This window comes from Telmatherina bonti (genome assembly GCF_933228915.1).
Source record: "Telmatherina bonti genome assembly, chromosome: 8".
Lineage (NCBI taxonomy): Eukaryota > Metazoa > Chordata > Actinopteri > Atheriniformes > Telmatherinidae > Telmatherina > Telmatherina bonti.
In genome coordinates, this window is record NC_136626.1 from 27778046 (window position 1) to 27801750 (window position 23705).

The window sequence follows — 23705 nt, forward strand, 5'->3', positions numbered from 1 at the left end:
CCCCATTATTTGCTTATTTAGGTTTTACTGGAGAAATTTAAAGATGATCTGGAAACTCGAGAAACATCTGTTTCATTGCAACTTTGCTAATCTTCATTTAGACTGGTTTTGACCAAATCAAAATGAGTTATTGATTTATGCATTGTCTAAAGTTTACTTGCAAAATTGGGTTCTCTTATGAACTTTAGTTTGATTTGCTTTAATAAACACACACTATTTTCTTCAATTTAGTAAATCAGCTCCCAGATTTTAAAAAAAAAAAAAAACTCTTGACTTTGCTTCTCCAGACCATTAAAAAGCAACTTCATTTTCCTTTTCAGCATGACATCACACCCCGGTAACTGGATATAAACCCACTGGCCATTTTCCATGTGCACCATGGCTTACTCAGTCAAGAAACCTAAAAGGACATAATTGGCTGAAGATAAAAACAGAAAGAGTGAGAGAGTAAGAGTTAAGAGTAAACATCAGACTGACTTTTATTTGCTAGACAGCACTCAGAGAAGAGGCAGGGTGCAAGGCAATGACAAATTAGCCTTCGTTAGAGGGTGTTTGAAAGGTTCAGTAGTGCTTTAATATGTACAAGACCATTAAAATTTCACTACAAATTTACAATCCTTGTAATGAGGGTCACAATGAGGGTTCATAAACAGCTTCAACAATGATATCTGTGACAATAATCCTTGAATAGAATTTACAGATATTCTGTATTATTATTCACAGACACACTCACATCAACATGTTCACTGGCCTATTTAAGAGTCTCTGAGTGTTTCTACAAGAAATCCCTTTAATGAATATTTCTTCTCTGTTTAAACATCTTCACTCACTCACTTACACACTCACTCACTCACTCACCCCTTAAAACCCATTCACTTTTTTGTTCTTAAGAGCTTATATTTATCACAAGGAGAGGAGCATTAAAATATTTTATTTTACATTATTTTATGACAGATTTTATCACCTTAAGTTTACATTGTGATATTAGAACTGGATTATAAATCCAGTTCATACTTAAGAGATGATCTCTTTAACAAGCTCTAGCTCTATTTTCACAGCACTTCTTTTCCATGTCACCCAGTCTTTCACTAGTGCTGCTGTTGGTGCTGACTGTTCAAGTCTCCAGGCCACTAACAACTCCAGAACTAGATATTCATTCACTCCCTTAAAAAAGGACCAACAACAGTGGCGACAACTCACTGTTTCCTGACAGGGTTGGACAGGAACAACAGACAGGACCACTGAGGGTCTGGACTTTTTTCTCCTCTTTCCTTCTGACAGAGTTAATATCTCTGAGTAAAACAACACATCAACATTCCTTTTCACTGACTTATTACACCCACTCACACATGTGCACACGCACAGGGCATTAGTGCATTAGTATGCTGAAGAAGCTCCTGTGCCTTTGTATAAACATTACCTCATCTACAAACAACACAACAGCCTCAGTTTTAGTCATTCTCACTGAAACCACAGCACCCGGCTCCCTAATGAGAGACCTTCCTTTTCAGATTTTCAGATGATTATACTCTGATCACGCCTGTTTATGGTAGTTGGGAGCCGGTATAAGCATGTTGCAATGGGCACGATTCAAAGCCCAACACGATTGCTTGTCATGTGCTTGTTTAACCGTTACTAAGCTTGGTGTTTAGTGACCAATATTAAACTGAGAACACTGTGCAAAAACCTGCCTTGGCAAAGTGTCGTCATGATGTTTCAAGGCATATATTTGCTCCAATTTGGACATTAAATAAATATAAAACAAAAAAGAATCAATGTTGGCATGCAAGGATAATATAAACTGAATAGGAGTGAAACACATCAGTTTCTTTTTTTTTTAAAGTGGCCGTAAATCATTTGTAATCACCTGAAGGCAATCCAAAAAGCTTAACTAAAAGAAAAGCTTAACTTTTCATGTCACTCAAAGCAATATGACATATTTATGGACACAAATACTTAAGTCTAATGTTAGCTCATATTCAAGCTCAGTTTTCAGTTTCTACCACAGTTACTGAGGGAAATATCAAATCAAGCTGACAGTTACAGCAGCAATGATTGGTAACCATGTGGATTTTTCTATATTGGACATGATGAGGCAAATATTCATGTTTCTGCTGTTAAATCGTCTGCATCCATAATTCATGTTGTTGTTTTTTTTTTGTTTTTTTTTATTTATTTTGGGGGGGGGGGTTGTACATGTAAGTATGTCTATATGTACATGTTCAGCATTCTCAAATGATTTTCTTTTTTTGCTTTTGTTACACGCTCCTGCCCCTGATAATGGTTTTCTTTTTTTAAAAAAAAAGTGTTGCCAGATAAATTAAAAAAGATAAAATTTAAGAAAAGAAATCAGAGACATTTTAAGATTTAACATTTTTTTATTTTAACAACAAGAACTGTGCAGGCCTTTTATAAAAGCAAATGAGATAACCAAAACAAAATCATACGGAGGTGCAGGCAGACCAACCAGAAGATAAAAACAAAGACGAGTTAAGTCGCCAATCTACACCACCTCATCTCAGCAGCACACTCAAGTAGTAAGATAAACGCAAAGTAAACTTGAGAACATAGAAGCATAAGAACATTAGAATTATTTATTCAAGGGCAAAGTGTTCCTGTTAGCATCCTATAAATAAGTCTTTCTTTGCCGACTGGAAATCAGAAACAGTGTAATGCTACAACTTTTACAAATTGACTGACATTAAACTCCTCATGCCGTTCCCTAAACAGACACAACTCAAGCCACAGCTTCTACATATCTGTCTACAGTAGCTCAACAGCACATTTGCCTAATCTGTTTCTTGATCTAAACAACTGAGATGTTAACATTAAATCACAGTAACAATCTATAAAATGCAAAGAAGTTAAGAGAGACCACATGGGCCCATATGTTTCTATACGTTACAATTCTATAAGATAGTCTGTTCCAGGGTAGTCTGGGAGATTTAGTTCATATTTTTTCTGAATGTCGTAGGGCAGGAAGCGTCCGGCCAGGAAATGCTTCCCAGAGAAATTCATAGCGCACTTCTTTGGTGCTGTAAGAGAGATGAGAACTTCTGGATTTATCCCATCCTGGCTTGGCTCTTCAACATCCCAACCTACAGAAAAGAAAAATTATCATTTTCGTGACTTTTAGGCTGGTTTAAACACATTCTGGTTTTGGACTTCAATGAATTCTCTCTGAGCTGACAGAAGTAGAAGATTTATTCTCCATGTGTGCATGCACACTTGGAAAACTCCTCTGAGGGAGCCAAGGCTCTTCGGGAGATGCCTTGTTGCTCATTTATCTCCACACATTAGCTGGCCCCAATTCTGATATCAGCATTGCTTCTAAAACTTACCTGAGGGCACATCCACACTTGCGATGGGAATCTTGATTTGCTTCAGCGTGACCAGAATACCAGAATATGGCTCCTTAATGTTGGAACAGTCTGACTCTGAGCCCAGCATGGCATCAATCACTAAGTTGTAGGCGTCATTTATGAGCTGCACCTGAAAAAGCACATTTCAGAGTGAACGACATAGAAATTATAACTTTACTATTCACCAATTAACCGGAATCAGTTTCTCAGCCACAACTTTTACCACCACCAGCCCTCCAACCAGCAGAGGCAGGCTTGCTTTTTGGTATTTAAGGAACCCTCCCACTGATATTGTGTGAATCTGTGGTTTCATTGCATGTAAGTTGATTGTTCTACTGCAACGAACTGGAACCTACATGAATCAGAGATTTCCAGCCTAAAGATGGCGCCCTACTAGTGTAACAAGTCAAGTTTTACTTATGTTGCAATGCTTAAAAATAGACCTTCACAGGCAGTTAAGCAAAAGCAGAGGTATATAATCCATAAACTAAAAGTCCTGCCATGCTTTTGGATCCACCTGTGCACTTAGAACAGATGTTTCCAACTAACAGGCCCATCTACCTTGCAGTGGAGCTAAGTTAAATAAATTCAGCTGATTTAGGAACTGGTTGGAACGGCTGCCGGACAGGATTTTTACTTTATGGCACGTGGATTTTACACCTCTAAGCATACTGTCCTTTTGTCCGTTTTATTTTTCAACTCCAGCTGAAAAGCTTTGGCATGTTTTATCCGACAACATTCATTCATTTCAAAAGATAAACAAACCAAAATTTACTTATTCATCGTTGCCTGGCAAAACAGCCGGAACCAAAACATTTGGATATTTTAATATAAAGTTAGACGAGAAGATCAAAAGCATCATCGCATACTGCACTGCTCCTGCGTAAAGCCTGGAGATAAAAGTTATTTAGCTTAACACAGCAAGAACTCTATAGGAAACAGTTAGCATGTCTCTGTCCAAAGTCAACAAAACAAAGCCACCAGTAAGTTAACTGATTAAAATGTTAGATATCCAGTTAGATAACCAGCAATTAATGTCTCAACCCATGAAAGGTTCAACATATATTTCTGAATAGAAAAGTAGATTTGAACTTTAAAACTTTTGCAGATGAAAGAAAATGTTTGCTGTTGCCGAACTGATAGATTGTGTTTCTGCAACGGTGCATTCACACCAACCTGTCTTATTCTGATCCTAGCCTATTTGCTTGGAAATTCCACTTTGATTTTGGTGTGTTAAATATGCAAAGAAACTCTGACTCAGATTGCCTGCAAATACAAATCTTGGTCGATTTTAAGTGGACCAAATATATGAAAAAGACCACAAAACAAAGTGCATTGCGGATGAATACAACCAAAACACAGGTATGTTTGGGACGTTAGGTTGGACATAGTAGAACTCTGTTAAAGTTCTGGTAGAAATATCATAAACTCATGACCGCAATGATATGACATGGTTCCATATTTTGTTGTTATGTGATAGGAACAGAAGCTGTTTTACATTAACCAACAAGATTGACATTGAAGATGAAGAGTTCATTCAGTGTCATGTCTTCCTCTTCAGCAATAGTTAATGCAGTGACCCCTTTGGCAGGGAGTGAAATACATTTTTTAAAAGGTCCAGTTTGTGTGAGATTTGAACTGGCGACCAGTTCAGGGTGTACTCTGCCTCTCGACCAATGATTGCTGGGATAGGCTCTAGCTTCCGAATTTGACCAGACCCTGAACTTAAACAAGCCATGAAGAAAATGGCTGGATGGGTGCAGTGTGACATGAACGCAAACTTGGCCTGGAAGAACGTCCCCTCCCCTTCCCCATTTGAACTTACTCCTCAATCGTACCGAGTCTAGCAGACTATCCTGGTGTGAAAGCACCCTAAGTCTTCAAGACTCAGAGGCTGGAGAGATGTGACAGTAGTTTAACTAAAACAAGTGAGTCCAGTCAAATTTTACAACCTGCAAAAATATGATGTAAGCTCTTGTAAAGTGTATCACTCAGTAAAAATGCCACTGACCTCTGTAGGGAGATAAGAGAGGAAAGGGATGTCCATCTTCTCGCACTGAACTGTGAAATCCTGGTGCACACTGTGAGACGAACGCTTTGGGTAGTAGATGGTGGGCTCATAGTCCTACGTCCGATGAGACAATATAGAGAGGACAAAAGAGGAGTAAAAACACAAACACTCAGAAAGATAACTTAGAAGAAAATCTCTCATCTGTGGTTTTAGCAAACACCGGCAGAGTTTATGCCTCAAGGCACGTTTAACCTGCAGTTCACGCAACTGAAAATGAAAAAAACTGTTAATTGATGATCAGAAGTTGTGGTTTCTACAGTCACTTCCTGCATGAATACTTCTCTTATGCACTGGATGCAGAGAAGAGTAGAAATCCAGACCCCTGCAGTCTGAGAGGTCTGTGAAGCGCAGCAGGAAGCACCTGTGATCCATGACCTTTCGGCAGTCAAAAGATAAATATTAAAAACTGTGAGGTGTAGGTCAGCAGTCTGAGTGGGTGTTTATATGTTGAAATTTGCAGATTTGTGTTAATCTTTTCGTATTGTTCATCTCTTTTTAAAAACCTAATTCTTGATGACATACAGTTGAAAGGGCCAGTTCATCCAGTATTTCCCTCATGTATCACCAGGAAAGCAAAGTTTTCTTTTGTTTGCCCTGACTTTCAGATATCTATTCATCCCAATAAAATGGAGAAGTGTACATACAAAACAATCAAGCATTAGATTTTCAAAAGTTCAACCAGAAGATCTTATGACGATCCACAATCTATTACCATCATTCTACAGAATATTTAGATACAATATCAAAGGTGTCACGATGTACAGCTGTTTATTATAACTGCTTTATTGGAAAAATGACAAACCACTGTTGTCTTGGTAACACTCATGATATTAGGATTCTATCTAATGAAAGTTATCACCAATTTAGAATACAATTCATTTATCAAATGTATTCAGATTGCAACAATATCAATATCATGAAAGGTTTCTGTCGTTATTATGACTGCCCTACTTCATATGGTTGTTTTATTTATTTATTTGCTGTACAAAATGCACAGTTAGTGCAGCTGATTTATGCTTGCTTTCACTTCAGCAAAGAAACTGAATTTCTCCTTTCTCCCAGTACTGTGCTGATCCATCCCTCACAACATCCCAAAAAGAGTAAAAATGGAAAAGAAAAATTTCCTAAAGCTCAGCTGAGGCTCTCCTACAAAGTAAGTGATCTGTCAGCTCAGTTGCCCACTTAGGTATCCCAAATAAATCATATTGCCACCAGTGTCATCACCATCATGATCTCCACAGACCATCAAACCCAGAAGAACCTAATCCTCAGTGTGTGTCCCTCCTGGGGTTCGCCAGCAGCAAGCAGCACTTAAACTGTTAGAATATGCGAATCTGAAGAAGAGCTCTACGTGCCTGAGGTCACTGAGCCATGAGACTGGAACAAGTAAATGGTGCAGAAAGGGTCCTTTTCCAGTAAATGCTCACATGTAACAGGGTCACAAGTCCACTCCCTGAGGACTGATGCTGTCTTGTACTATCTATTTTTCTAACAGAGCCGATCTAGAATAAATGGATTCGGTCTGGAACAGTTATTACACTGAAAACTTGATGCATTATGCATCTTCTAGTTTTTCTGTCCGAAATAGAGAGATAAGATGTCCATTTATTTGATATTAACATCTGGACTAATTGCAATTAGTTGGTTTTTTTTTGTTTGTTTGTTTGTTTCCTCTTTTAAAGTTAGTTTCATTCTATCTTTGGCTCTTCTTCTTTGTGTTTTTTCCCATTTCTGGAAGAGAAAAAGATCAAAGATGCACACGAGACCCTTTGTGAACATGAACATCTTGCAGAGTTGTGAGAAGCTGGACCACTCATTTCTTTGCACCATCTAATCACTTTTACAGATGAAGCAAGCTGCATATGTGTTTATGCTTATGTTGAAGTGTGTGTTTCGTTCATGTGCCTGCATGTCATCCTGTTGACAGGGATCACATCGCACTATGAAAAACATACACTGTTACACGGAGAATGCGATTTACAGTCCAAAGTCCTCCAGTTTCTCAAGTCAGAGCAAACTCAGACGAGCGCGGTCCCAGTCGGTTTGGTGTGGTGAGCAGTCGCTTTTAAAAACCTGAACAATAAAAAGTTTCTTTTTAAAATAAAGTTAATGTGTCACAAAGGATGAAAAATCCAAGTTCCAGACTCAGAAGGTAAAACTCTTAGAAAAGAAAGGAGTATAAAAATGCAGACAGAACACATGATACTTGGGAAGAAATAATCAGTTCCCAACTGATTTTCCACGCGAAGTTACAGGGAGGCTTAATATCCATTTCTGAGATTCCAGGGTAAAAATATCTCCCTCAAAGCTGACCTCTCACCCTGTTCTTGGCCTTGCAAGGGAATGGACTGGGATAAGAGGGAGGAGAGGGACACTCCACAGAGGCATCAGGCTGCTTAAATAAAGCCTGCCTAACATGGTTTTAATCTGAACTATCAATATGCTGTAAATCTAGCATGTCATACATATGGGAAAGTGTGCAGATGGACTCCGGCCTGAGCCAAAGATTCCAAAAACACAGATCTGATATTACACTATTTCCCCTCCAATAAAGTCACAGACTAAAGCAAAACAAAAGCCCCATGTAGTTAAAAGAAAAGACCCAACAATGGTGAGTGTGGAGTGTTTGAAGGGAGTCGATCGTTTCTCTTCAGACAAATTGTCTTGACGTATTGCAGCCTGAGCGGCAGACATCTCGTTCATGACATCACATTGCGGCTGCGGGGGTAAGGCGGCCGTAGGATGTCTTTAACGAGAGTAACAATAGCATGATATCACGACTGTCTGAGTGCCCTTGCAGAGAGGGTAATGGGATAACGGCTCCAACGCATTTACAGGAGCTGAAATGAAATTCTGTAAAGCACAGCGGGCCTGTTTACAGAATCTCCTGTTAGCCATGAGACAAATTCAGCTTTTTTCTCTCTTGTTCTGTCTTAATGACTCACTAAGCACCAGTCGGTTTTTATGATTGACAAATCTTCTCATTGTTGTGTAGCTGTGACTCAGTTAGTCTTTTGTAAGGTGTATTTACTTACAAATATACGCAGGTGTCGAGCACACACCAAGCCAATGGAGCCATTTTGATCTGGTCCGCAGATCACTAGCACTGTTGGCTGCTTCTTTGCTAGTGAGCTGAGAGGGTAGGCCTGGTGGGGAGACAAAGAAAAAAGCGGGAGGCAAAAAGTTAAAACCATAGAATCAGCTGCTTAGACATTAGATTAAGAGATAGAGGAGATTACAGACCAGAATACAGAAGCAGCTGTTGATAGAAAACAATAGTGGAGCAAAGGGGAGATCAATTGCCAGCAATATTTAGTGTTATCCGTACACCTTAGTATTCTTATACAGAGCAGGTCATCCGATATGTGCTTTAGCCTCTCCATCATGCTCCAAATACCTGACTGCAGCATGCCAGGAATGCCAAAAGAGGAAATGGCACCAGCTTCGCTGTCTATTTAGTCTAAAAGAGAAGCCCCATTCTCATTAAAATAGCCCTGACAGCAGTGGAAAAAATCCCAGTGTCCTCTTGGTGGGATGCCTCCTTATATATATCACACTTTCCATCTAAGTCCTGACTGCACCAAGCTGCCGGAATCTGTCTTGTTTACTGGCCCTGTGCTCCCTTGTAAATCACCTTGCACCTTCTTAAACCTGACAGGTATTCGCCCACAGAGCTGTCATCCTGTGTGGATAATCCTTCGTCTCCCTCACCTCAACCGAGGCGCTGTGTGTGAGGGTAAGTTTGTCCTTTTTTTTTATTTTCCAAAGTTCCTTCATAGCAATGAATACACTGCCACAATATGGATGTTGATGTTCTTATTTATTGCATTATAAGAATGATTGTTTGTCATTGTATAGCTCGCAGCATAATTACATGAAGTGGAACAAGAACATGAAGCTGAGTTTATGAAGAAATTCTATTCAATTAAAGCCCAATGAAAATGTGTCAGAACACAAAAAGTAGGACCAATTAGCCCAGTTTTACCACTTCCATTAAATGTCTACAACTAATGCTTTATTCACTACCCGCAAATTACAGTCACATGAGAAAAGAGAATCTATTAATAGAACCAAATTTCTGAAGAAGAAATGTTCAAATACAGTACATGCAGAGTTTCCAAATCCTTTCACATCTCCCGCTGTGGATTAGGTTTCTAACTCATTTCCATTGGATTTGATTATGTTCATTTCTATAATCTATACAATACCCTAAAACAGTCAAGCAAAATTAGGCTTGTTGGACGTTTATCAGATTCATTGGACATGTGGTAAAGGGTCTCCAATAGATTCACAGCAAGAATCCATTTACCAATATAATATACAGCAAACTTATTTAAAACAAATCCTTCCCTCTCCTGTGTTCCATGCAGAGACTGTTGATGTTTCTAAAAAAAAATGCTCAAGACCAACCTTTTTAGTTTAGCTTTTAACTAAGTTTTAACATTCTTATATTAGCCGATATTTATTCCTATTTTTAGTTAATTTGATTTATTTATATGTTTTATATATTTATTTACATCCTTTTAGTTAATTTGATTTATTTATTTTATATATTTATTTACATATTAGTATAAATTTTATGATTTTATTATTTTTTAAATGGATTTTACTTTTGTTTAGTTATCACTCCAGCTCTCTCCTCATTGGGGTCCTCTTCACCGAGGACCGCCCCGGCTCTGACTGCCTGGGTGTCGCTGTGGGGGCTGTCCCTGTCTGGTGGGTCGGGATCCAGCGCTGCAACCATACAGTTGTGGCGTGGGTCCTGTCTGCCCAGACCCGGGTGGCTCCCATGGTGATGGCCTGGGTGGTCCTGGTTGGAGGTCGCCCTTTGTGTCGAGGCACCCTGAGAATACCGGTTCCTTATCTGGTGCACATCTGGTAGAAATGCACCCGGCCATTCATCTTCTTTTAACTAGGGCTAATAGGGCATGGGTGAGGGTGGTTGTGGGTGGGTGAAAGGGGACTATGGGTGTATGTGTGTGTGTGTGTTTTATCTATTTTGATGTCAGTTGTTTTATAATGTAAAGCACTTTGTATTGTTTTTAAGCACGAAAAGTGCTATACAAATAAAGTTTGATTTGATTTGATTTGATTTTGGCTAATAAAAATGCTAATACTCAATTGCTTATGTTATTGGTTTTTCAAATATCAGCAATATCACTCAAATAGACTGAGGTTCTTCTGCTGTCCATACATCCATTTTTCCTACACTTTCAGTGCTGTTTACACTACAGTACAAAGTTCATTAGAGAAGCAGGCCAACCCCCACATTGGTTAATTGGATGGATAACAAGACTCAGAGCGCATTAACTAGAGCGATGAGTCCAGGAAAAGAGACAGCTGCTCTTATCTCCATCGTAACGGCTCAGCTGAGAAATCATCACACAAACTCAGTGAGATGGAAGCCAGGCTGTTGTTGCTGCCGCAGGGCTGATAGCAACATAAATGTAGTGATTTAGAGGAAAAGATTAGAAGACATTAAAACAAGGCAGGTTTTTTATTACTAGGGTCAAGATGGAATAATGTGATCTGTATTGATAGACTGTTCAGTTGCAGGATTAAGCATGAGTTCCCCGTTAAATATAATTTAACTTGGTGGAGGGGAGGAGAGTAGGCAAAAGAAAAAATAAACATAATGTATCTGCAAATCATTCTCATAAAAACTGCAAGGCTTTTGGAGTAGGATACATTTTCCAAATGTCTCATTTTCAGACGTAATGAGACTGAAGCCCTTCCTGAGTTTCACACTTTTATGGTGGCAGTCTGTGCATCCATCTATGTTTTGAAGCGTAACGTGAAAGAGCTGAAATGGAAAGACAAAACCATGCTCTGCAGTTTCAATCAAATTTAATAAGCATGTATTATTTCAGTTTGGATCATTGTTTTCAGGCCCTCAAGTTTGCAGTCGCTCATCATTTTTCCAGTCACAACAGGCGGCTATTTTCAGCAAAACTCCAGCGATAAAGCCGTTGTTTACTGCTCGGTCGGTGTCACGCCTCAAAAGGACAAGCTTGACAACTGGCATATAAAACTGGTGCAGCATTTATGAAGCAAAAGTTGTTTTTCTTAGAAGCTTGTTAAAAATTAAAAAGTGTAACATGATCTAACGGCATTGCCTATAACCAGCACATAGATGATGTCATACGAGAAGGTAAGAACTCAAAGCAGAATGTCTTTCTTTAGCACACAATGTAAACCTGAAGAAGCCATATAACACGAAACATATCTATCTATCTATCTATCTATCTATCTATCTATCTATCTATCCATCTGCAATGATGTCATAGAAAAAAAAACAACATTTCTGTTCTTAGTGAGGCTTGATAGACTGAAGTTAAGTTTGCACATATTAAGAACTGAATATCATTTTTAGTAAATTAACAGCTTGAGCTTCATTATGAAGCATCTGCAATTTCACTCTTAGGGAGAGCCTCGCCCTCGAACATAATCTGCTCAAACTACTCATTAATTCTGATTTGAGCTTTCAAATCCCTAAATAAATGAGAGCAATTAGCTTAAAAAGAGATAAGAAGCACTTCTATTGGAGCCCTGGTGGGCACCAGCTTGACTGATTGAGCCTCTTTTGTTCATTTTAAATGAAAGCTTGCAAGGATAATTGTCACATAATATTGAGTGTAACTGCTTTTTAATCATCAAATGAAATGAAACTTGCAACTATGACCCAGTTTCTGTTTTTTTTCATGCATTTCATAAGGATTTATGGGTTCATACACACATATATATATATACATATATATATATATATATATATATATATATATATATATATATATATATATATATATATATATATATATATTCATACATACATACATACATACATACATACATACATATATATATATATATATATATATATATATATATATATATATATATATATATATATATATATATATATATATATATATCCTATTTCAGCTGAAATATCTTAGTCAATTTTAATCCCAAAAACAAGTGGGTTTGTTTAAACAGCTCTGCTTCTGCTGTACATTTCTAGAAAGAAAGACAAAAAGAAAGAAAGAAAGAAAGTTTGCAAAATCTTTTTGCTTAGATGTTTTCCTGACAGCTTCTGTGTCTGTATGAACATTTTGTGTTATTGTTAGAGTGCTTTAGGCTTTGCAACTTAAAATTCTTCTTTTTAATGATTCTGATTGTGAGGATGTTTATTTAAAAGAAGTGCTCTGTAATTTTGGAGTATTTTGCAAATTTTTTATTTTGCAGAAGCTTTTATTGCTCACAGTTTTAGGAAGCGAAAACAGGATCGAACTTCAGGAAGGGGCCCAGATAGACAAAAGGTCATTAGACTGCAGGGTCAAGAACAGAGCCCCTCTTCCCAACACACACACAACTAAAGGAAAATATGTCTGTCTTGATTATAATAACATCTCTAGGGGAATGCTTCTCTGAAATAAACTTTAAAGGCACATGAGCCTTCCTCCCCAATCAACCTGAAACACATACTGATCCTGAGAAAACACTGACAGGGGCCTAAAAACACAAATACACTCACAAGAGAATACAACCTTTAATATTTGTACTAGAAGACCAAACTGAAGTCCAGGGGGGCCACCGTACACTACAGACTAATTTATTGCTATGTGGTAACAAAAATGTCTCCTGTCTCCATTCAGGTGTTGAAAAGCCTCAGACTGATACAGAAACACACGCAGTCTGGAGCTGGTGGTTCTGGCCACCGCTGTTGGAACACTAAAGGGATTACTTACAGAAAACCTATAATCTATCTGGCAGTCAGAGGTGTAGGTGTGTGTGTGTGTGTGTGTGTGTGTGTGTGTGTGTGTGTGTGTGTGTGTGTGTGTGTGTGTGTGTGTGTGTGTGTGTGTGAGACTGCACACATGCTTGTTCATGTGGTAGCCAACAGCAGCAGGCCAGCAATGAAATCAGTGAAATCAGACTGCCTGCATCTCTTTCTACTGTAATTTTCCTTAAATAGCAGTGATGTCATGTGAGCGGTAGCACGCTGCGGGCGGCTGTGGGCAGCCGGGATCACCAGCATCCAGGCCGTGTTTGTCTAGTAAGACTTTGAGTGTGGTGGTGGAGGGCCAGGCAGGAGGCCAACAGCGGCTGATGATAATAGAGAGGAAGTGGATGTGGTAGGTTTAATCACACACTCTGAGGAGAGAACATGAAGTATTTTCTGGCTGATGCTGCCACATGGCATGTTTATGCTTCCATTCTTTATCTTCTCCTTGCTTTTCCTGAATTTATCACCTTCATCCATTTGTTTTGCTTTTAAACTGCTAACTTGTGTTTCTTCTTGTTTTTCTTTATTCCCTTGTCTCTTCATCGCAGCGAAGAAGAGTTTGATGTGTCTTACAGCGTGCTGACTCTTATTAATCACAGCCTGTTTTAGAGCCTGCTGGGGAAGCCAGTATGGCATCAAACCAAGCCAGTGGTCTGGTCAAAGGCAACCACGCGTGCCCTTTAACAGCCATCCACAAATTTATGGCTCAGCTTGACACAAACCAGATCACAGCACAACGAAACTGCAGCCACACCAGAGAAGAGTTGCGGTGACAGACCGGTGCGTTATGGTGAAGGAACGCTGCCACAAAGTGAGCTCAGGTGTTCTGCCCCGAGGTTATCTTCTCAAATGTTTGGAGGTAAATGTCTCAGAAAGTTGGAACATTCCCTTCTGCACAAGAATCAGACATTATGTTTGGACGCTTTTGCAAATTAGAAAAGTGTAAGAAGCAGCAGCTGTGACCTTTTTACCCTCCTTGTACAATCAAAAGTACACTGCGGGGACTCGCTGAGTTTTGTGGTGATTACAGAGGCTCAAAGTGACAGAATGTGAAGGCAGTGGGGTGTGAAACTGGTGACCTTTGCAAATGCTTTGCTGGGATATAAAGGCTCTTGAAAGGATTAGTTTGAGGCTGAGCTCGCCAAGGTCAGAGTCTTGAACTTTTAAGATTTTTCTAATCTTTCATGAAAACGCTGTAATAAGTGCAAAGAGAGAAAAAGCACGCGGTCATTCGATTTGAACATTTATACAAAACCATGTTCCGAAAGAGAATAATGGACAGACTTCCATTAAGCCCGACAAGACCTAATTTTAGAAAATAAAGAGATAAGTTAGTAACACCTAGTAAGAGAGCAGCAGATTTCAGACACATCAGAGATTATTTTTAGCTGTAACGAATGTCGAGTGTTCGGTGCCTCTCGATTAATGGTCGAAAGGAGCAAGCTTGAAAAACATAACAGGAAATTCAAGCAAAGGTCCATTTCTCAGAAAATAAACAGCTCTGCAATAACATCCTGGAACGGTGTTTTTCATCTCAGCTGTTATTTGTGGCATTAATACCGGATGGAGCACTGTCCTGAGAACACAGATCTGGTTGATTAGATGAGTGGATGTGGACACATTGATGGATTTATGAGTTTGCCTCATGCTGTGTTTTGCCTCATACTTGCAATAAAGCAGGGATTGGGTAAGAAAATAAAAAATCACAAATAGAAATCGAGAAAAACTATCAGCACAGCAGGTGAGAGGGAGTATACAGACCTTAGTGATGGCGAGGGCGCACGCCTGTCCCCAGAGCTCTATCAGCTGCTGCTGTCCAAACCTGTAGTCTTTCAGCAGTTCTGCCTCTATGGCTGCCGCCTCCCCTTTGCTGACAGACAAAAAAAAATAAGAAAAGTGACTATTAGTCATCATTATCATGAATGAAAATAAAAAAAAATCTGTTCAACACGTTGCAAGAAAAGTGTGGGATCTAAAAATCCTCTGAGCCAACATGAGCTTTCTCCTTTTCTTTGTCTTTCCTCACAAAAGCTTGTTTATGTAGTTTGTCTTTTATTGTGTTGACTTTTATTTGGGGCGACATGGTGGTACTAAGGTCAACCCTGAGGTCTGACAGCTGAGCAGCAACTGTTAGCCTGCTAACTGCATGTTTCCTTTTCATTCTGGGGTTGGTTTTCTTCAGGTGCTCGGCTTTTCCTCCCACAGCATGCTTGGTTGTCAATGCCAGCACTAAACCTGTAACATCCCCCAAAAGTTTCATAATCTTAACTATTTCATTATTGTTGTTGGCAGTAGTACTAATAGAAGTAGTAGTTGGATATTTGCATGATGCAAATATACAGTAATTTGAAGATAAAACTGTTCATTTTGACCTAAAATTCTACAGTACAGTAATAAACTACTATTACTGTAAACATGAGTATATTTTCAGTATTTCACCAACAGTTCATCACTTTATGGATGCTGGGGAGATATTTTGTTTAAAGCAACCATTTGGGTTCACCATGGTTTGGTTAAACTCATTAAGGGAGCATTTTGGTAACCAGGTAAACAGATTTTTTTCCTCTTCATTTCCTGATTTCATTACAAGTCATCTGTATTCTTGGTTTTGCTGCTCATCGGGTTGGTGGGTTAAGAGATGCTCAGACACTTTTAAATGTCAAGTTTTTCCTGAGAGAAACCCTAACAGCTGCTGAGTAATGCGACTATGATATTCAAAGCAGAACATGTGATCCATAAACTGACAAGTGTACTTTCCAGTCATTTTACACATGCTGGTTTTATTACAGCTCTGAACTCAGCCAGACTCTAATTAACTATAAATATAATTATGATCCAATGTTCATCATGTACTCTCGGACTTCTTTCCTCTCTCTCACTGTTTGCTGTATATGGACAGTGGGACTAATGCTGCTGTATGATAATCTTCTAGTGCTCCTTTTAGTACGGAGGTGTGTGTTGGCTTTCTTGTGTGATAAATATTGTTAAGACAACAGCTAGGAGACATCTAGGTGGCCACAAGCGTGCAGATGTTACTTGATATTCAAAGTCTGTGGAGCAAGAGCAAAACAGTGTCTGCCGTCTGTATTTGAGAGTCTTTAGGATGCATCCCTTTTACTCTACAGACACCTTGTGGTCCTCATCAATACTACACTCCAAAAACTGTTCAGGAAATAATTACTTTTCAGGTAAAAAAAAAAAATAGCTGGATATTTTTGTTGTTGCTGTGTATGTTTGTAAGAAAGCTTTGACATCATCCTCAGAGATGTATGAAGAAATCTGACTGTAGAAGCAACAAAATGACAATTAAAGTGTAATTTGATGTTATTATAGCCATCCAACATCTTCTGGCTGTTACAGACCAGTAAGAGATGAGATAAGAGTCAATGCACAAAATCAATAATGTTCATCTAATCAGCACTTACTGAATGAGGTCATCTCATTCTGCTTCACATTTTCAGCTCTTAAAAGAGATCAAGAGCTCTTTGTGTGAGTGCAAATGGACACAGTGCAAGTATATATGCATGTTTAGATTTCTTAGTGTTTCATCATTTGTGCCTTTTTTTTGTTCATGATACGTCATATTTCATCAGAAAAAACACAAGCGGAAGAAGCAAAAAGCAATTACAGCTCATCACACCTGGTTCATATTATTAGAAATGTAAAAGACAATCAGAGCCTTCTGATAAATGTTATGAATAACGTAACGTTATGAGACGTAATCGGCATCAAGACAAACAAAGGAATAATTTTGCATTTTGTGACCATTTTTATTCATCTCAACCCATTTTCAGTCAAAGATGACTGAAGGCAAGCAGTGGAATGTGATTATTGTTTTATTAATGCTGAACAATTACAGTGAAAGACTGTATCTGCATGTCTGTTTTTATCTGCACGTGTGTACATGCCTGCATGTGTGTGTATACGTCTAGGTGCACACATGCCTCTCTGTGCCTCTATTCTCCATGGTGACAGCGTGGCAAATGCTAAGCCTGCTTGTGTTCCTTCTGGGTTCATATAAGACACAGCAGTGTGCGTCTGCATGTGTGTAAGAATCCAGTGTATCCAAGTGGGGCTCCTGGCATTTACCTGTGCCAGTGGAGCGGCAGCAGCTGTCACCCATGGCTCACCTCAGGGATGTTTCCTGAGTCACAGTGACAAGCTGATCTTTGGAAAGTTCACCTCGGTCTACAAGGTTTGCTCTGTTATGCTGTACCTAACAGCACCAGCACTTCTTGCAGCTTTTATTAAGCTGAACTGGTTCCTTCTAAGAATGTGGTCACTTTTGTAATGGGGATGCTTTAAAAAAAAAGTGCTTTGCTTTTAACGGGTGGGTATATTTCATCCCAGGGCTGATACAGCACAGTGAAAGTGCTGCTGAACAGGCAAACACCATTGATTTTTTTACGTTATTGACAGAACAATGTGTTGTGGGTGTGACGCTCAGAGTGATGCCAGTTTTAGCTGGCTCTTCCAGGGGGGGGAGCAGCACATAGTGTTCAGGATAGACCAAAGACAGATGGCTGCTTCATACAAAACATGGCATGTCTTTTCAATTACCACCTTCATTATGCTTGTTACACTTCTAACTAGCACTTATCAAGTTAGGAAACCTAAATGATTTGTATAAACGATTAGCATAAAGCAGAAAGAAATAGCTAATGAAATAAAATAGGTACATAAATGTTCGTCAAGCCTGCCTTCTGTGCATGTGATGGAGAGAGAGAGAGAGAGAGAGAGAGAGAGCATGCTGTTACTGTTGAAAAGATGTGGTCTTTTGAGTATTAGCTTCTGCACCTGAAGCCAGAACCATGCCACAGCCAGCAGGAATCCCGGGGGAAGGGGGGGGTTGATTTCCCCATGCTGAGCATGATGTGCTCCTGCAGTATGTCACCTTCAGTGTGGCGCTGCTCAACTATGATCACAACCTGCTTAATGAATCTGTTTATCTTAACACATGAGATGAGGTAAAATTAAACTTTAATGGTGACAGTGGGAGTATTTGGACAGTGCAGCAGCAAATGGGAGGATGGAGAGTACACAGCAAAGACCAAAACAGTTGAAATAGTCATTAAAAAAATTTTTTAAAAAAACATTTGAATAAATCTAGATAGAGGTGTTGTAATAATGAAGTAATTTTTTTTTAAAAAGCTATAAGTATCCATCAGTGTACGATGTTGATGCACACAGCGAAACATAACAGAATACATGTAAGTAAACTCATTTAACCGCACTGAAACAGCAGCTAGGAGAGTAAAGACTGTGCACATGTGTGCTAAATTTATCCTGAAATATCAGCCAAAGAACTCCACAAAAATACTGCGTATGTTTCTGTATATAGTCTCTAGCTGTGAAGCATTGTGGCATCATAAGAGTTAAACGCACTGAGGAGTGTTTCACCATCCTCATTTCCCGTTTGACTGATTTCCACCTGCTGGAGAGACTGAAATGATCAGCAGCCACATTTTATCCTTCCCTCATTTTCTGTCTCCTGCCAGAACACTTAAAAACGAACAAAAAAGTCATATACATTGCGTAGCTGGTTTAGCTGGGAATTCTGGATGTAGATTACTTTGTGAACAATATATTTTCTTAACCCCCCTCCACACCAAATAAAAAACAAAGAACAATATTGCTATCAGCTTCACCAATTAAATATATTCTGCCAATTTTTTACCAAAAATAATATTTATTTATATGTTTATATGTTATATATAGCAGCAGCTATATATAACAGCAGCTTTATTTTATATATATATATATATATATATATATATATATATATATATATATATATATATATATATATATATATATATATATATATATATATATATATATATATATATATATATATATATATATATATATATATATATATATATATATATATATATATAAAATAAAAATATATTATGCTAATTATTTTTTTCTGGAATGTGTTTAAACATCTGGGTTTTCACTGCTGAGTCTAAGTGCACTGTTCACCATTGCTATCAGCTCTCCGGTAGCGGCTATGGAGGTCTTTCTTTTAAACGTTTTTTTCAGTAAAAAGAAAATTGTGGTGTAAAAGAAAAGGAGAAGGTGAAACTAGACACAATATATGAGGAAAAGGCTCTATAATCTATAAGAAGACGTAAAGAAAGCTTAAAGATGAACTGAGAGAATATCAAAGTGAGATTGAAAACTACATAAAATGAGGAGATCCAAAGATCAAGGTTAAAATGGGTTGGTGTGAGATATTCTATAGACGTTTATGTTCCACTGACATTGTAACTTAAAGAACCACTTCTTCAGTGAGATGTGTGTGATTATTTATTGGATGTGTTCAAGCCATGAAGCCAAATACAGGTTGGGGGGGGGGGGGGGGGGGGGGGGGGTGTTTGTTTGGGATGAGTGGCAGCTACTGGGCAAGCAGACCGCTCTATATATAAAAGAAAAGGGGGCAGAGGAAAACAAGAAAGGAAAATTGTGGGCACAGCGCTGAAAACAATAACAAGTATGCATGCAGGGACAGTGGACTTTTAAAGGCTATATCAGGAAAGACCGTGCTCGAGGTCCAGCAATGTTCCTGAACGTCAGCCAAAACAAACAAACAAATAACACACACAAAGAAAGCAAAACCTCATTATAATGGAAATTGGCACGGGGTAAACAAAGAATAGAAAAATAGTGCTATACTAAATTAGAATAAAAGACACATTGTTGATCTAAACCCAACACCCTAGACAGGGTCAATCTTTCAAAATAAATAGAATTTGAACAATTGTTCATGTAAAAAAAAAGTTTGTGGTTTTATGCACAAAATACAAGTCAGAATTCCACCATGCAAAGAAAAACCTTGTAGACCACAGGCAGAAACGTTGTCACCAGCTGGTTATAAGAGTGAACTTCCCAATCAGGCATCCATAGCAGTACTTAGGTAGATTACTACACAAGGCTTGTGAGGTGGAAATTAAGCACATAGTGTAGTTTTAATATGTTCCTCCTTTATTTAGCTTCTTTTGTGTAGTACAAAATATACATTCTGCATAATTTAGAGTAGTTCAGAAAGCTTGCTTTAGTAGGTTCATGCAAGAAACTGAATGTTCTGTTCAAGGCCTGTTTCAGCTTTGACTGTTATCTTCAACCTTGCCGTGGTTTTGACTAGTGCTGCCAGGCAGAGGTTATTTGTGTATGCCTAAAGAGCATGGTTGATCTCTAGATTTATTTCTCATCAGATAAATTCCACGACACTTGTTTAATTTGTATACACCAAAAGGCACCGGAACTGCTGATCAAACGATGAAGGGAAGGTCTTTCTCATAATTACATTGGCATTGCTAAATCACATTCGGTATGTAGCTATTACAACTGCGTCATTCCCGGTGCTTAACCTGCCTGCAGCAAAGACATGTGGCAAACTGTAAAACATTTTCCACATTATGAAATAAAGAATGGGAGAAAAAACTGTTAAAATACCAAACACAAGTGAAAACACATCAAGGTTTTAGAAATATAAAAGCTAGTTGGCCGAGCACACTTACCGGTACTCACTTATCGAGTTTAGCTGAAAGAGGAGATGATGTAACACAATGATAACACGTTATGTTAGATTCACATGTCCAAATCTAAAGAAGGCAATAATTACAACAGCACAACAAGATCAAATCACACGTGTCACTGTCACATGTGTTACGGTCGTTTGTAGCTCGCTGTAAATGTTGAGAGAGATGTAAGACTCCTGTGTGTTTCACTTCTAAGCACAGTTCATTAAACCGACTGCACAGCTCCACCGCAACCAGCACTGAATTTACTGTTGTGTAATTAATTAAACTGGAGCCACCAGTGGAGAGCTGGGAGTTTGAAGAGAGCAGCTCTGGTCTATTAAAAAGCAGAAAATAAGTCAGGCCTCTGACATGAGAGAGGCCAGAGGGGGAAAAACGGCACAGTTCATTGGTTCCACAGGCCTCCTCACTGTTCCTCCCTCTACCTGTCTTATTATGTGTCCACCTCCTGCTCCGTCTCCTGGTTAACAGCTCTTAATGATACTTTGGACCTTTTAAACACGAATACAGAACGGCTTGAGATAAAAAGTGGATCACAGTGTCATCTTTTATGGTTTTGTTCTTACTGTTTTGTGGCATTCCCCTCTATGTTCACATCTGTTGTGTTGCTGTCTTTCAGAGGGAACAGAATACCGTGATGATTCAGACGAAACAAAGTGCAGGAGAGTTTTAGTGATTAATGACTGTCAAGTTCTTTAGGTTTCACTTGATAAAGAGCTGTTTCTGCAACGGATCGGTGAGGATTGACAAGTTTTTTGTTTTTGGGGTTGTTTTTATCTGTACTGCAAAAAAAGTATCACCAAATGTGCCAACTATGATCAGATATGTCAGGACAAATACATATGTGCGTGTTAGCATTTTGATATTAGTCTACAGTTACTTGTTGCCGTGTAAAGTTAACAAATATGACAGGATTGACATACATATGTAGTTTAACTTATGAAGTCGTGTTGGATCCATGATCCTTATTTTATCTTATAAAGCCAAACATATCATATTTGACACGTGCAATTTCTGAATATTTTGCATCACATCATGGTAGAAACTTTACTCAAAACCCTGTTTTACACCATATGATACTGGTATCCTGCCCCCTAGTGGACACCCGATTGCACTACAATTATATTGACCAATCACATGGTAAAAAAAAAACCAAAAAAAACGTGAAAATACCAAAAATAAATTGTTCAAAAATTTTTCAGATATTATCAAAGGGCCAATGAAGACTACAGATTTTTAAAATATTGACTTTTCTGCCCAGTGTTTCTGAAGTTAGTTTTAAAGGGCTAATATCTTTAAACAAGAGTATGACAATGTTTTGCAAATGAGCAAGAGAGTTAAGTGGGTATGACATCAAAATCTTGATAGTGTTAAAGGTGTTAAAGTATTAAAGGCAGACCATTGAATGGATGGATGGATGGATGGATGGATGATTGGATGGACGGATGATTGAATGGATGGATGGATGGATGATTGAATGGATGGATGGATGGATGGATGGATGGATTACATCGAGGATCTAAATGTCTACAAATGATTTCTTTGCAATCATAATTATGAATTTGATTGATCATAAGTAGCTGTCACTCTACTTTTCCTACTCAACGTTTCATCCTGCATTTATCTGAGTTTTATTAATACTGTGTGAACAGTCAAAAAGAAAAACATCAACAACAGGATATACAATTCCATATGGCCACGAGAACTGTATTGTGTGCTACAAAGACACAGCCAAAGGCTCTGGATTATTCTCCAGGGTGCGTTTCCTGTCTCCTTTTCATCACTTGCCCACCTTCCCTTCACTGCTCTGCGCTTTGATCTGCAGCGCTGTCGATCTTACCTTATCAGTTACCCCAGTTTACCTTCTTCAGTTTTCTTGCTCTATATTATCATCTCCTGCCACCCCCTGTCTCTTTTTGCCCTGCCGTTCTGAAGGAAGTTCACACTTCAGTGAGCGGCGGCAGTTAGAAAGGTGACGGCAAACAAAAAGAAAGAAAAAGAGAAAGGAGCACATTGGACGTGACGTAACCTGGTGGATTCAATCAGTTTCGTTTTTTACATTTACAAAACTGACTGGAGGAATGTATTTATAGGAAGATAAACACATCTACTGTAAAGACATCCAAATGGAGAGGCAAAGCCTCGCTTGTATTATTACTCTGAGGATAATCTCATTACAAACACATCCCTTGTTCCAGATAAAAGGTTTTGGTCATAACACTGACTTCATGCTGACAAACCTCTATGCTTTCATCGCAGATGCATTACTGCATGAAGATGCAAGATAATGAATGGCTTCCCCACTATTTCAACCAGATTATTAGTGGGCATTCCCAGGCGTAAATCTGTATGTGAGCATCTAATCTAACATGTGTCACATGAGCACACTTTTCATCATCAATCCCACCTCCTGCAGTGTGTCAGCAGGAAGTTCTACAGCATCCAGCTAGGAGATAATGTAAAGGGTGTGTGTGTGGGGGGGGGGGGGGTCAAAAAAAGAAGGGCAATACCAAGGCAAGGAGGTTCTAATTCAGTCACAAATTTTAGTTAAAATTTTAACCAAGTTAAATATTAATTATTCAAAGCAGAAAGTCCAAAGTTGGTGTATCTTCTGAAAAAAAGGCAGGAGCAGAGTTCTACTCTATCTATCTCTTGTCTTCTAAAGGAAATAATGCAATAACTCAAACTGAAAAAAAAAAAAAACAGAATCAGGTCGCTCCTGAAGAATATCATTAGAGACAAAAAAAAACAAAAAAAAAAAAAAACAACATGCCCTACATTGAATGCCTGAATATACAAGTGTGTAGACGTATGTGTGTATTGGGACTCAGTTTATACTTCCTGTATTGCGGTTTTACAGGCAGCTGGCTAGATGTCCAATATTCTAATTTTCTGGGTAAATTACCACAATCCTTGAATTTTAATCACATCGTAGCCGT

General features: G+C 38.6%; 1 protein-coding gene across 1 annotated transcript in view; it reads right to left on the reverse strand.

The window, feature by feature from the left end:
* Positions 1-2901: 2901 nt before the first annotated feature.
* Positions 2902-23705, reverse strand: part of yjefn3 (YjeF N-terminal domain containing 3) — a gene marked incomplete at both ends in the record, with an annotated part of 43821 nt that continues 23017 nt past the window's right edge. The window contains 5 exons of the mRNA XM_079244689.1: positions 2902-3098; positions 3342-3492; positions 5374-5487; positions 8469-8579; positions 14981-15089. Of these exons, the coding sequence (XP_079100815.1) occupies positions 2902-3098; positions 3342-3492; positions 5374-5487; positions 8469-8579; positions 14981-15089 (682 nt within the window). The remainder of the gene's footprint in view (positions 3099-3341; positions 3493-5373; positions 5488-8468; positions 8580-14980; positions 15090-23705) is intronic.